This window comes from Hirundo rustica, chromosome 2, assembly GCF_015227805.2.
Source record: "Hirundo rustica isolate bHirRus1 chromosome 2, bHirRus1.pri.v3, whole genome shotgun sequence".
Lineage (NCBI taxonomy): Eukaryota > Metazoa > Chordata > Aves > Passeriformes > Hirundinidae > Hirundo > Hirundo rustica.
Genome location: NC_053451.1, coordinates 4,351,845 through 4,366,722, shown reverse-complemented (window position 1 = coordinate 4,366,722; position 14,878 = coordinate 4,351,845). Strand labels below are relative to the sequence as shown.

The 14,878-nt window shown below is 38.0% G+C and overlaps 1 protein-coding gene across 7 annotated transcripts in view; it reads left to right on the top strand.

Annotated features, from left to right (window-relative positions):
* The window catches only part of DCAF6 (DDB1 and CUL4 associated factor 6), a 75,224-nt gene that overhangs the window by 50,528 nt on the left and 9,818 nt on the right, over positions 1-14,878 (top strand). For 5 of the 7 annotated variants that reach the window (XM_040057044.2, XM_040057043.2, XM_040057042.2 and 2 more), the window contains 5 exons: positions 1,867-1,972; positions 4,336-4,451; positions 5,210-5,293; positions 5,444-5,765; positions 10,506-10,547. In XM_040057044.2, the coding sequence (XP_039912978.1) occupies positions 1,867-1,972; positions 4,336-4,451; positions 5,210-5,293; positions 5,444-5,765; positions 10,506-10,547 (670 nt within the window). The remainder of the gene's footprint in view (positions 1-1,866; positions 1,973-4,335; positions 4,452-5,209; positions 5,294-5,443; positions 5,766-10,505; positions 10,548-14,878) is intronic. The other 2 variants (XM_040057039.2, XM_040057040.2) reach the window with 2 other exon arrangements.

The window sequence follows — 14,878 nt, the reverse complement described above, 5'->3', positions numbered from 1 at the left end:
GCAGTATGTGGGATCAATCAGTATTTCTACTTGCAGAGGAAGAGATGCTTAAAGTCTGAACAGACTTTTATAAAAAGAGATTTTATAAATCGTAGCTTGTCAAAAAATAGAGGCAGCACCCGCTTAGTTAAGAAATTCACTTTTGTTCAAACTGACTATACAGAACTATAAAATATTTCCTTACATTTCTTTCTTAGGTTTCCAGTTCCTTAAATAAACTTTCTATTACTCAGTTTTATCCTTGCTCCACTCTAACAAATGTGTAACTGGAACTTTTAATTTAAGGGGCCTATAAGCTTTTCTTTCCACAGAGTGGGGCCCATACCTTGTGCATTACTAGGGTCATGGTTGTAATTGGTTAATTCTCTTTCACATAAAAATATTCTAATTTGTTCTTTCAGGGCTTTTGTGTTATGTTTTGGATTTTTAAATTTCTCTTCAGAACGTGTAGAAGCGCATATTTAAAGTTTTTTGGCACAGCTGATCACTGCTCTGATCCTGTGAGTGGGCTTCTCCCTGTCAGCAGTTTAAAAATACGACCATTGATTGTTAGGTTAAATTCTGATGTGCTATCTCACAGTTACTATGATTTAATTGTATCTTTAAAATTAAATATCATGTGCCAGTATTGTAGCCATTACTGTTATGATAACAGGCTTTTTAGTGGGGAAATTTGTAGGCTTGTGTTTGAATGGAACGTTAGGTTTTAACTGACTTCCACAAAGAAGAGCTGCAGCTTTTCCTTTGTTACACTTGTCAGTGTGCTGCCAATACTGCAAGGATATTTATAGTCCAGTTTCTGTATTCTGTAGACTAAAGAAAGGACAGAAGGTTTTGTCCAAATAATGCTGAGATAAAAGGCTCGGTAGTCATGAAAAGCAAGACTGCAGAGGCTTTTAGTGGCCATTTGAAACATTTGGATTCACTAAAGAACCCTTCCCTCTGAGTTCAGAGAGAATGTTTTCCATGAACTTTTTAGTATTGCCCAACTCCAGGACTGATGGCAAACTTGCCATTTGTGGATACATGGCGACCATGAACTTTACTCAAAGGGGATGGATGGATGGATGGATGGATGGATGGATGGATGGATGGATGGATGGATGGATGGATGGATGGATGGATGGATGTCAGTGAACAGTTCTGTTCTGAAGGAGCCCATTAACATCCTTAGAACCCTCTCTGCAGCAGAGGAGTGACCAGTATGCAGTATATTTTCAGTTCCATTCGCTTCTGTTGCTTTTTAGACATTGTGGATGAGCTCATTTGGCAAGTGCTCCCTTCTGCTTGTAGTTATTATAAAATAGGGTTTTAAGCATAAAACTCTTGAAACATGAATTTACAGTATTTTTATGACAGCTGACGGACAATTTACAACAGGCCTAAGGGTACTGGTAGTTGTCTGGGTTCTAAGTAGGCAACAAAGCAGAGGATAGTGATTTTTCTAGGCTGATTATGTCTGGAGCTCATAATCTTTTTTTATGTGTATTTAATAAGGCAAAAAGACTGAATACCACTTTAAAAATAATCCTATTAATATATTTGCTATAAAATGGATCTGCTTATTAACGATTATATTGTGTGTACTCATAGCTGTCTGAAATTTTATTTACTTGCATGTTGAAGGACAGCATCTCCTCTGTTTGCTCTTATAATTAGATATAATTTTAGACTATTTTCAAGCATTGCAAATTTGGTGTGTTTACTCTGTAACTTTTTAAACTTTTTGCTTGGGCTGTAAGAGATCTTAAACAGACATTATATATGTTACTACCACATTTGATAATTAAATTAATCTTCAGAATTATAGCAGTTTTATGTACATGTCTAATGCCTGTTCAAACTTTATCAACCCCATATTTACAGAGAGTGATAAGCCACGAACAGGAACAGGTGAACCAGTTTTAAGTTTGCACTACAGTACAGAAGGAACGACTACAAGCACAATAAAACTGGACTTCACTGATGAGTGGTAAGAACAAGTTAATTTTGGTTTTGACTAGTTCATGATTAGCACATATCAATAACACTTGTCTAGCATGGATATGAATTATTTTTCCTGTGGCTTATACATATTTTTAGGTGTATCTACACAATTTGAAATGGCTCTAGTTCTTAATGCCTTCAGAACATAAGATAGATATACTTTATTGTGAAATTTATACAAGAGACTTCTTTTTCATGTATTTACTGTGAACCTCTGTAATGCAAACGTTATTTGAAACATGCTATTTTCATCAATCCCTGGCATAATATCAAGATGTTATAAAGCAGGGTAGTACAGGAATGGAATGGTAATCCAGGGGTTACCAAGCTTCTCATAAGGTGTTCTGCAAATGAGTCTTTCTGTGACTCGGTTCCTGAGTTGTAAACACTGAAATTAATACTTGAGTTTCTGAGGAGTGTTGATGAATCCGTAAGGCTGAGGTAGCAACTTTGTGGACTGCTTAGGTGTTGTAGTGGTGGCATCCTTTACAAATAAGGAACACACAATGCCTAATGGCCTCATGTAGTTTGTGTCCAAGTCTGTCAGTAGAGCATCTTGGGATCTCCCAGAACAACCTTCATTCTTATTTTATCTCATCTTATTTCTATTCCTCTACTTATGTTTTCAAAATTATTGTCAGAGGCAGTAAGGGTAAATGCTTGATCATTGCTACTGAGGGGAAAAAAAACCCACAAAACTCAGCCACATTTAGCCACCCAAGTGGTGTGGCTTTAGACATAAAAGGTACACCTTGCTTAGTTCGGAAACTTAAAACACTGATTTTGCCTCCAAGATCCAGCAAACTTTGAAAAACTTAGTTTTGCTATGACGCTTTTACGTAATTCTGCAGTTAGTCAGCAAATTCCGCGGAGTTTAGTGGTGGGTAGTGTGGTGTGGGTAGTGAGAGGAAGAGGCATTTTCTGGTAGGACAAAGTTGCAAGTCGCTGTCAGGTCAGAGGCTGACTAAAAACATGGCGCTGAAGAATGGAGCAACAGGAGCAGGATGCAATTCCCTCTGACAAAATCATGGAGTTGAGAACAAGTAACAGCCCCCTAATCTGAGAACTGGAAGTTGTGAAACTGAAAGAGGGGAAGACATGTAAAATATAGCTCAATGCTACAAAGTAGATTCCTCAGAGTCAAAGAAATATTTTACTGTTTAGGCTGTGATTAGGTTTATGAAACGAGACATGAAATAGCAAAAATCCTCCACTTGGTGTTTAAGCAGTACCCTTCTTGTCTGGCCATTCAGAAACAATGCTGAAAATTTTGGATTTAGGAGAGATACTGAAAGGGCTGACAAAAATTTCCCTACAGCCTCCAAATCCAGTACAGCAAGGAATACACAAAATATTGCTCATCAAGAGGAGTTAAAGCTCTGATTTAACATAAGATGTAAAATTCCTGAAGTCTAGGCTGGATTCTCAAGAATCTTGACTAAGCATGATCTGTGCTGCTTCTAACAATATAGCGTATGAAATATTTGCTAACAACGTACACAGGACAGAAGATATTTGTGAAGACTCAGTCTAAATTCTTGAGAACCATGCTTGTAATTGCCTTTTTTTCTGCTTTTGTCCAATGATTTGCCTGAGTTTTAGGCCACATCACATAAGAGAGCTCTGCAGCAAGACTGCGTTTCCTGAAAGTCTTTGCTAGAGAATCTAAGAACATGAATTTCAATAACATTCAAGACAGTATTTTACATATTTCCCAAGGATTCATTTTCCATATTGTAAAGAGAAATTGGTGTCCCACAATAATTATCTATACATGAATGGGGAGTAAATGTCAAGTTCCAGCTTACAGTGAATCTTGAGAAGTTACAAAACTTTGAGAAATGAAAGTCCATGCCTCGTAAGGTACGGGAATGATAATTAGTGGTGAAGGACATGGAGACTTGTATCTGAATCAAATATTTTAATTGAATTTTAATTGAATGAGATAACATTATTTATTACTGCTCAGTTGATAGCTTGTCATACCCCTAATAAGAAGATCTCTGCTTATTTATACGTCTAAAAAGTGTGCAAATAGTGAAACAAAGCAAATCCTTTGGCGTTCTTACAATATTTGGAAAAAACAATGATGACGTTCTTTAAAGGTTAAAAAAAAAAGGTGGGAAGGAGAGAACAGGGTTCTGTGATGCAGAGGGATTGTGTGGGATAAGTAGCAACAGATAGAAGAAAAGAGAATTTTGAAATTGCTGTGCATTGGTTGTTGCTGCTGCCAGGAGCTCTCACTTGACTGCAGTGAGGTGGACAATGCTGGTTAGGCTGTGCTGTTGCAATGATCTTACGTATTTACATGATCCTAAATGATTTTCTTTTTCCATATTATGTTGCCAGGAGCAGCACAAATTCAAGCTCTAGAGGGAGTGGAAGTCATTGCAAAACTGAAGGCCAAGAAGACTCTGTAAAAACAAAAGCTTCGGACGAGTCAGCGCCTGAGGGGGAGGAAACAAGTAAGATACACTGGAATTTCTAATGCCAAGGCAAAAATTCTGCCCTCCTATGTCCCTGACTCCCATTGCACACACTGGGAGAAGGCAGAACACAGCCATAATAAAACATGAAATTGGTTTTGGAAAGAAGACACCAACCTGAGATAGCTGCAGATAAATATAAACGTTAACTTAACTTGTCTTAGTTCTAAAAACATTATTCTTCTTAGGGGCACGTTGTGCCCCGATTTCTATAGAAAAATAGAACAACTGCACTTTGCAGTCATAAATGAGTGCTTGGAATTTTGTTACATTTCTTTCAGGCTTTCACTGTGTTTTATTAAGTGTGTTTGTCTTGCTCAGTTCAGTGCCAAAAGGGCAGTCAAGTCAAATGACTGGTTCCAAATAAATACTTTAAATTCCTTTTAATAGACTGATAACTTCATTCGTCTTCAGAAATAATAGTAAGTGTCTGTATTAAGAATATAAATGCTATTTCCGCTGCTAAAGTTCTCATAGCATAGGCTGTTAAATACATTAAGCACCAAAAAATGACTGCATTTTTCTTGGTTAGTGTGTTGACCTGGTCAACTAGATAGCTTTATATATAATGATTTTTTATGTGACTGATAGCTGAGATTTCAGTAGAGACATTGACTTTGGAGTAGAGTGCTTGGATTCGTTTCTTCTAGGAGTGCAGGTGTCCTTTGGACTTGCTTACATTATAGATGTACATCTGAATGAAATCATGTGGTTTACTATTAAATTGCTTAATTTAGGGGTTCCTGATGACTCTCTCAAGGAAGATGCAAGTGCTGAAGAGCTGAAATCTACAGATGAAGCTGTAGAGACAGCAGAAGCAAGTAAGTGTCAGTACTCTTTCAAATAGTTACCGGAAGAAGGAGAGAATGAAATACGAACTCAGTTTGCATAATTGAACTTAACTGAGCGTTTCTAAAGTAGACTGTAATCGTTAACGGTGTGACTTATTTTCCCCAATATTTGCTTTTTAGCAGTATCAGATAAACCTGCTCCTGAGCGCTCTGGCGCTCAGGCAGAAGAAGATGGCGCCAGTGCCGATGCCGTGTCGGGGAATGCAGAGGAAGAAGCCTGCTGCGGAAAGGGTGCCAGCCACGTCGCCTGCGGTCAGAGCCCCGAGCGCCCCGGCAGCGCGCTGGCGGCGGGCGAGGAGCCGCAGGCGCAGGAGGAGCCCTCGGGGCTGGCGGCTGCCGACGAGGCCTCCAGCAGGACCTCGGCTCTGCAGGAAACCGACGACAGCGACGACGACCCCGTCCTCATCCCCGGGGCCAGGTACCGAGGAGGCCCTGGGCACAGGTGAGGGCAATACCTGCCTCTGCCGGGCAGAGGGCTTTTGGGTTTTTAACTTTGCCTTTCTTTTTGCTTGATTATTTCTTTGAATGAAAGATCGAGAAACTCGGGCCTCGTATCCTTGGAGTAAGTTGTTCTTTGACAACTGGCCAAGAGCTTGACGGCTGAGTTTAATTTACCCACGTGTAAGTTATGTGCAGCTGCATTTTCTTCTGGTGAAGGCTCTTGCAGATCTAATACCTGTTTATGCTCATCTCTTGCCTGCTGAATACCTCGGTGCTAAATATTTGCAGTTTATTTTTTATTATTCTCCCTCTAGTCCTAAGTATAGAAAGTTCCTAAATTTGAGTTCAGGGACCTGCATTTTCTTTTAGCTGTACTTCAGGTGTTCTTACTTTGGCAAAGCAAGAGCTTTTTATTGCTGTTGTGCAGCAATGGTGTGTTTGTTGTACGTATGTTAAAACTGATGTGTTCAAGTTTTCATTATTCTTTTTCTTTGAAAGAGAAACTGTAATCCTTTTCCTTTTGTGGGTTATTAAATATTACTGTGTATGTCAGTAAAAAAAAGGTAGACTGCTAGGTGTTACCATTAATAAAAATGCATTTAGTAAGCTTTATGCCTTTTTTTACATAAAGAGCTGTACATACTTGTTTGATCATTCATTAAACTGAACCCTCAGTTTGCTGTTGTTGGTTTAATACCTTTGTTCACTAATTTCAAAACTATAAAATTATTTAAGTAACATTTCTGTTGCTAGACTTCAGGCAATACTTTTTTTACTAGCTTTAGATGCAATTTAAGTTCGTTTCAGATACCTTTGCTTTACTCCTGTTCAAAGACAGTGCTGTTAATTTCTTATGCTAGCAATGCAAATTCTTCACAGGAATTTACAATATGCATTCATTAGGAAATGAGGAAGAATGTCATAGTTGTTTCTAGAGAAGGTTTTGAATAATTTGCAGTTAAAATAGAAATCATAAGCCACCACATTGTCAGTAGTGACAAAAAGAACAGTCAATGGTTGTTTATTACAAAGCACAAGTAATTCTGCTCACTAAATGACAGGTTTTTATGAAGAAGCCAATAATCACAGATTCTGTCTTAATCCATTAACTTTCCATGCAGCACTAAGTATTTGTAGGCAGATATGGAGTGGCAGAAATATTTTCCCCTGCAGAGCCAATGTTCATTATGATCCAGTGATTGAAGAGCAAGCTGTGAAAATCCCTGCAATTTTAATCCCATCTCCATTTTCAAGCAGGATTCGTAGCTTCTCTTCATGCATCATGTTGTCTCCAGGATGTAATAGTTTCTGTAGCAATGTGATAAGAATGATACTTCCAGGTATCACACAGCTGTTACCATTTCCCACTAGTGGGAACATCCTAAATGAAGTTACAATTTATCTGACATGCTTTCCTTCCTCTCTGTGCAGTGAGATTTCTTCCTGTAATGGTTTATCACCTAGGAAAGATCATTCTGCTAAATGAATGATATAATTAAAATCCTTTATGCTCCCTTATTCTTCCCCCAAATAAAACCTGAAAAAAAGTTGCTTTGTAGTCAGTGTTGGTTTAGGATTTTTTCATTGCTCAGGTTTGATGCCTGACCAGATAATTTTTTTCTGCTTTTGTGTGTGTGCAAGCAGTGAAGTTTTCCAGTTTAACTTCTGAGCATTACGTTCCCTCCTATTCTTCAGGTGTCAGGAGTTTCCAAATGCACTCTGAGATACTAAGGAAAAGTAAGACACCCTGTGTGTGCTCAAAGGAAATTGGATTTCCAGAAAGAAAGCAGACACTGATGGTCTTTAAGGCTATAGCTCTAAGCCCTCTTAGTGTTTATATCTCATATTAGAATGAAAGGAACTGGAAGTCCTCTCTACTAGTCCTATGGCAGTTGTTACAGCCTAAAATCCCTTTCACAAACTGATCAAATTTATATAAAATCCCCCATGTCCCTTAACGAGTAGGAAGCTAACTCAAAGCCTTGCTGCTGCCTTGGGTATACATGAACTAAAACTGGTCATTTTGTTCTGTGCTAACATTCTGTTTTGATTGAAAGAATTTTTCATGCCCAGTGCTCATCATTGAATGATGTTCATCCTGTCCATTTTCAGGTTTTGCCCCCTTAGGCTGAGTGCCAAGTTTTTCTCACTCTTAGCAGTAAAAATTCATGGGTTTCCTACCATCATGCTGGTTTCTGTCTCCTCTTCATGTTTCACTCCTTGCCTGAATGTGGTAGCCCAGCTCCCTGCACTGTTTGGGTTTTGCTGGAGTAATTCTGTGGCTGTTACTCCTGGTCTGGAGAGGATTCTATGAGCACAATGAGCTGGAGCTGTGTCCTCCTCCTCCTCTCTTGCGTGTGGCTGTTCCAGTGGGGGCTCGTGGTCAGACACAAGCCCAGCACCCTGCTTTGTCCTTCCTAATTGAGTGTTCCCTTTTACCAGAAGGAAGCTCAGAGGTGTATAACTCAATTTTATAACGCTGATTTTCTTTTTCTCAAGGCCCTGCAGTCCCCTCTCTATTAATAAAGTTTCCCACCCTTAATGTGCTGCATGATTCCATTCCTACACCCTGCTCAAGGACTATTGGCAGTACGTGGCACAAAATTGTCTGCAAGTCAGAGGCTCCACTCCACCAGGATGCTTTCTGTAGCTCTCTTTTCTCTTTCCTCACTCAGTAAATTGTGTTACCTAACAATTCCTTTACTAAATCTCATTTTTTCAAGTTTATCTAATACATTACTTTCCAATGTGTCATCTTTTTAAGATAATTAATGGCATTAATATCTGAGTAATAAAGCAGATGCTTTTTCTCTGTAGAATACTTAGGGGGAGCTGCTTTGGTCTTTTTTTTTTTTTTTTTTTTTTTTTTTGTGGGTTTGGTTTTGCTTTGTTGGTTTCTTTGTTTTCCTGAAGAAGAAAGACCAACATGCAATAATCTACCTTTTGTGAACTTATTTTATGTAATGAGGAAAAGAAGTTTCCTTTTTCTATAAGACAAAAAATAAATTAGAAAAAAAAAAGGCTGTTGTAGCCTTCTGAAACAGAATCTAAAAACTGTTTGGCTAATAAGCCTTTTCCAATATGTTACATTACTGGCTTTGTCTACAATCAATTTCTTTTTCTTTAGGCTATGTTTTCTTGTAAACCAAATAGCTCTTGTTTACGTTGAGCAGAAAGTCTACAGGTGGAGAAATTCAGATAAAGGAAACTATCTCAGTCATTTTCCCACTGTGAAGTACAGCCTTCTCAACTGAAAAAGAAGGGTAAATTTCTGATTCTGTACTCTGAAATCGTGATCTGTGGCTTCCTGTAGGAAAAAAAGTAGCAGAAATACCCTTCTGATAGCTCTGTTAAACAGAGCTCTAAATAAATTGAGAACTTCCTGCTGCATCTCACCTTATTTTTTGTAAGATGGATGTAGATTTCAGATCTATAAATAAATATTGTTTATTTTGCAAGTATAATTGTACAAGGTTCCCATTGTTTGAATATTATTTCGGTACAAATCCAAGTTGTAATGTTTTTAAGCTGAGGGTTTGATCTTTTTCTGAAATAATCTAAGAAAGATACAAGGGACGTAACCTCATATTTTGAATGCTTATAAATCTCAAAACATAATAAGGATAGGTGGTTTCTCACCAACTAACCTGAAACTGAGCTATCAGGAAGGACTGGGCAAAGTCTGCACCTGCTTTAGTATTTTGAAAAGGACTTTAGATAGTAGCAGCCAAATGTGGAGAAATACCAGGATCCTTTGGTTGGTTGGCTAAGTCAGCTGCATGTTGGGTAGGAGTCAGCTAGGAAGAGTTTTGACACAGAAGGACATTCTTTAAAAGAAATAATTGAGACTGTGACATCTGACTTTTTTCAGCAGCATTTCTGTAGCCACTGAGCATCGCTGTAGGAATGGTCTTCACAAGTGCCTAAAAGAAGCTAAGCAGTTATTTCATTTTTTCATGTTGTTGGGCCAGTCATTGCATGTTCTTTAAAAAAAAAAAAAGGCTAAGGAAGAGCACAGAATACGTTAAAATAAAATTAAAAAAAATTAAAACCTCTTCTGTACAGCAGAGCACTTTAGCTAGGTACTCACCAGAGTAGATAACCTCCTGTGCATTTTAGGGAATTCCCAGGAAAAGGTGCCTTCTCTGACAAATAGGACAACGTGTGCAGGTCTTTCAGTCTGGACTTATGCAAGGGCATTTCTTCTTTGAAACTTTCTGCATCCAGCAAGTTTAGTTCAAACAGAGGTTGTGCCTTGTAATCTGTGGGAGGGAAACCCCAAATCTATGCAAAATGTTCTTCGTACACAGAGAGTGCAGTTTTTAATGGATTGATCTTAATTTTCACAAATTAGTCAAAACAGCTCTCTGAGGGCTGATTTCCTACTTAAGTGACTGAATGAATTTTGTTTGGACTTTGAAGTTGATCTGGGGGCGGATGCTAAGCCTGGAAAAAGCTACAACTAGCAGATTAAAATCTAAAGAAATAGGACTGTAAAATGGGAATGATGATACAGCTGCTGTGAAGAATTACTGCATTTTATAACTTAACTTTGCGTACTGTTATATAATCTGAATACTATTTTTGCTGAAATCCAAGTAGTCTTATATACTGACTCACACACTGGGAAGGAGCCTTCTCAGTTGGAATTCGTTGAACACATTTTGTAAGAGATGCTAACCTTTGAAAAACATGGTACCCAGCATTTGTGAATGACTTCAGTTGTTATTCCCTTTACTAGATATAATATCAGAGGAACAGCGATAGGTGATAGAATAATGAGGTAATTAATTATTTTATTCCTCCCCTCCTCCTTTTTATTGCCCTATATTGGATTTATCAGGTTCTTGTTTTTCATATCTAACTGGCATTTTAAGAATTGCTGTACTTCAAATGCTATGAATTACAGAGCATATTGCTTGAGTTATATTTAGCTGCATGTGTTGCATGGAAATTGAAAAGAAATGGCAGTGTATACATTTTACAACCTATTAACATTTTTATCGTGTGCCATAGAAATTAATGGAATTTGAAAAGTGTGTAGTTTGTGAAAAGAAATACCTTTTTTTTTTTTTAATTGAGCTGCTGAGGAACAAGCTATATTTGCATGGGCTACTGCTGACTTGCTTTGTCTGGTAGTAGAGAACATCCAGTTCTGGACAAAAATACAAGACTACATGGATCAAAAACCATTTATATTTTTTGCCTGCGCAAGGTTATGGAACTAAGCATAATTATTATTATTATTAGAGTTATATTGGGTAATATACATTTAGCAAAACAGTTTATTATCTATTAATATTGTCTATTTTTCTCCACTTCTCATCATCATTCAGCAGCATATCAGGTGAAAGTTAAAAATGTTTTGTAAATAAGAACATTTTTAAAATATTGATTGGGTTTGAAAGCTGGGAAATGACCTAGGAGGACATTACAGTAAGCATTTGGTTTTGTACGATCAGCAGTGAAATAACTTTGGCTTTAGGGGTGGTGTCAGTGTGCTCTTAACAGGATGGTTTTGCCTTTGGTGTTGAGCTGTCTTAATGCTTGAAATTTGACAGCAGCAGTAAATCTCTTCCACAGGTTCAGAGGCTCCTAAAGGAAGTAATTAATATCAGAAATATAATCAAATATTGGCATTTAGTCAAGGAATCTTTTTTAATATGGTAGTTAAGTCAAGCCCTTTGGAATTCTTGGGCAGGGCAGTGGTAGCAGACAGGTGGATTCCTTTACAGGATCAATGAGGAAATGACAGACCTGGATCAGGGTTTGCTGCAATGGTTTAGATACACACACAAATAATATCAGAGTCATGGAATGCCCTGAGCTGGAGGGGACCCACAATGGAGTCCAACTCAATTGGACAGCCCCAGGAATCCCAAATGTGTCTGAGAGCATTGTCCAAATGACCATAAGGCGCTGCAGAAATAAGATCTAAGTTAATGATTATAAGCCTTAGGTTCTCTGCAGTTGGTTTGGATAGGGAAAGTAGTTCAAAGGAGAAGATGGCAACAACAGCAGATAAAAAATAAGATGTTAACATCAAAGAGCTCCAGGGAAGGAATCAGGGTTTGTGGTCCTCAGCACTGGTCCAGTGGAAGATGTCTCTGTCCCTGGCAGGGGCCTGGGGGATGAATTTTAAGGTCCCTTCCAGCACGAAGCTGTCTACTATGAAAAAGAGACCATGTTTGTGTGTGAGTACATCTGGAAACTTGAGAAGCGACAAAAATCCTCAGGACTGAAGGAATCAATACTGAGCTCAATACTCAGTGCAGAGCCGAGCCGAGAGAGATTGAGGAAGGAAGCAGAGAGCCATGAGCTCTGCACCCAGCTGAGCTCAGGAGAACTGGCCATTATCACTCTGGGATAATGGTGTTTGCAAGAAGCACGGTTATCTCGTGTACCAGATGAGTTGTATGGCAGCCACTACATTATTGTCCTTTAACAAACAAACCACTTATTTAATTGTGCAAGTTGTACAGATTCTTGTTTTTGAAAAAATCCTCATTACGCTTCAGAACTCTAAATATACAAAAAGCTCCCTATGTGACAACTTATATATTTTAAGACTTAACTTATGTGTATACATATTTTCTATTTATAATATTTAGCTGTGGATCAGTTTGCATCACGGGATTTTTGTGGGTTTGGGTTTTTTTTTTTTGTTTGCTTATCTTGAACCTACATTTAACTAAAAAAATACGGCTTCACTTCTGAATCCCTATTCCATTTATCCTGGGCTTAATTCAAATGGACTTTTTATAATTACAACAATTAACTTTGAGGACTTCAAACCTGGCTGATCATAAGGGGAAAAAGCAGTGCTCTGCGAATACTTCCTAGAACTGTACCCATTGATGGGGCTGCCGGAGGAGTGCTGACACAATGTGCATAAATTCCATTGTCTGCCATTTTGTGCTTGGAAGAGCAGCTTGGGAGGGAAGCAGCAGCTCTCAGCCATGCTCAGCTCAAGCTGAATCTCAGAACAGTTCAAATTCTGTACCCACTGATGCTCCAAGTGATGAGGCTGCTATCTGTGTTTGTGTTGGCAAAGACAGAAATTGCTCATCACAAATACAAATGAAAGCAGCTATGTCAGATTTTAAAATTCTTGTGCGTGTAGGACTTAAATGTCTCGACAGTCTGTAGTTATCAACAGGTAATACCTCTCAGAGAGAAGGCTTTTTCCTGTGATGCTCTTTGTTCTGAAATGTCACTAAATTAGGCTCATATTTATGTTTTCTGGAGCAGAGTTGTCTCTGCTGTGTTCTTGCTTTCTGCAGGGCTCGATCACAGTATGAGTGTTAGAGCCACGTGTGCTCGGCTGCCTTCTCCCTGGTGAAGGTAATCATTGACTTCACAAGACGACTAAAGAGAAATCCACTCCTGCCTTTTAAAATAAGGCCCCAAATGAGGAGGTTAAACTCAGAGCTCCATTTAGCTGCAAGACCAAAAGTTGCTTCTGTGCTTCTGCTCTTACTTAAAAATGCATGATTCTGATTGCTGAGAAATATTGAGGGATTTTTGTGATGTCTGCCTATTTCAGCCTAGGGGAATGGAGAGGAGGAGATTAATTTTCCTAGAGATGTTTGGATGAAAAATTGTGCAAGAAACTACTTTGCTTTAGCTACTTTAATACCATCCTCTAATCCCAAAATTTGTTACTGCTGTCCAGCAAGAAACCCTTCTGAAACAGCTGGACAAGTCTACTGCTCTGTCAGTCCTAATGATGTTTAACTTCCCAGCCTCTTCACTGCACATCTTTAATTAATTGATGTGAATAAATGCCCCAAAATTACAAAAAGCAGTCACAGTAAATGATAGATACTTTAACATTCTCACACAAACCCCATCTTTTTAAAAACAGGTAAAACCCAAATTGCACAAATAATGGTTTAAAGTTTCTGTACGTGTTTGATGCAGATTATCATGTGCATGCCACCCTTTGTCCTTTATGTAGAAGCAAACGGGTGAGGAGAATAGAATAACTCAGTAATCTTTAAAGCACAGTAAAGAAAGAATGTAGGCTTCTTTTTTTCACACCTCTGTTGTATGAAGATATTGTGAAGGGCTCTCTTAAATCGGTTGAAGATGGAAGTTTAAACTTGGCATATTATAAGGACTGTCTGAAAAATACAGTGTATTTATTTACTGTAGTATAAAAAGGATGAACCAAGAAATTGGCTAGGGATTGAAAGGATAGAAAACTCTTACCAAAGAAGCAGGAATAGTCTACTTTTTCTGGTGCTGTTTGCTAGGCAAACATGTAAGAAGTAAATTATATAATAATAAATAGCACACTGTTAAGTGGATCTATTGGCTGGTGCTTTCAAAACCTATTAAAAAAAAAAAGCATTAAAATTTATTTTGAAGGCTTAGCTGTATTAGTGATCTGTCGTAGTAGAACAGTGTGTGGTTTGTTGGTTTATTTGTTTTTATAGTAAATAAATTTGCTTTAATGACTTACATTCCTTTTCCTTCTTTGCTTAGCTGTAGTTTAATATTTATTTCACCTTAACCTTTTTGGTGCAACTTTTCTCCTGTGACAAAAATTGGACAAAAATCTAAGCAGATCACTGTCTGAGAGAATTAGTTATGAGATAGATCTGGAGGGTTTTTTTTTTGGAGTAGAGGACTTGTTGCTAGAGCCTCCAGGATCAGTGACTAAAACACCGGAAAACATTACTTAAAAACAAATTCAGGTTACTTTCTGGCATCAGTGTAGTGAGATTCTTGGATCAGTTTAATTTTTAGGATCATATAAATTGCTGTAAGAGTTTCAGTCCTTGCATTCTGCTAAAATCTAGCTGCTGCTTCTTGAGAGTGACATTCCCCTTGGACTGTGTTCAGGACCTCAAAGCTAATAATGACAAGGAATGACAGAAGAAAGAGAACTGAGATGTGACTGTCTGGTCATAGCTGGAATTATGGGGATCTGCAAACTGAAGAGCTAAACAGGAAAAATTTGACACCAAAGTCTTTTCACAGATTAATAAAAAAAACAAGTTTCTGGAATTAAACATTCACAATACAAATTACATAATTTGGCTTTTCTTTTCCTCTGTTATTTTAGGAAATCTCCAGCTGTAAACCTTACTGCTGCCATATGGGATA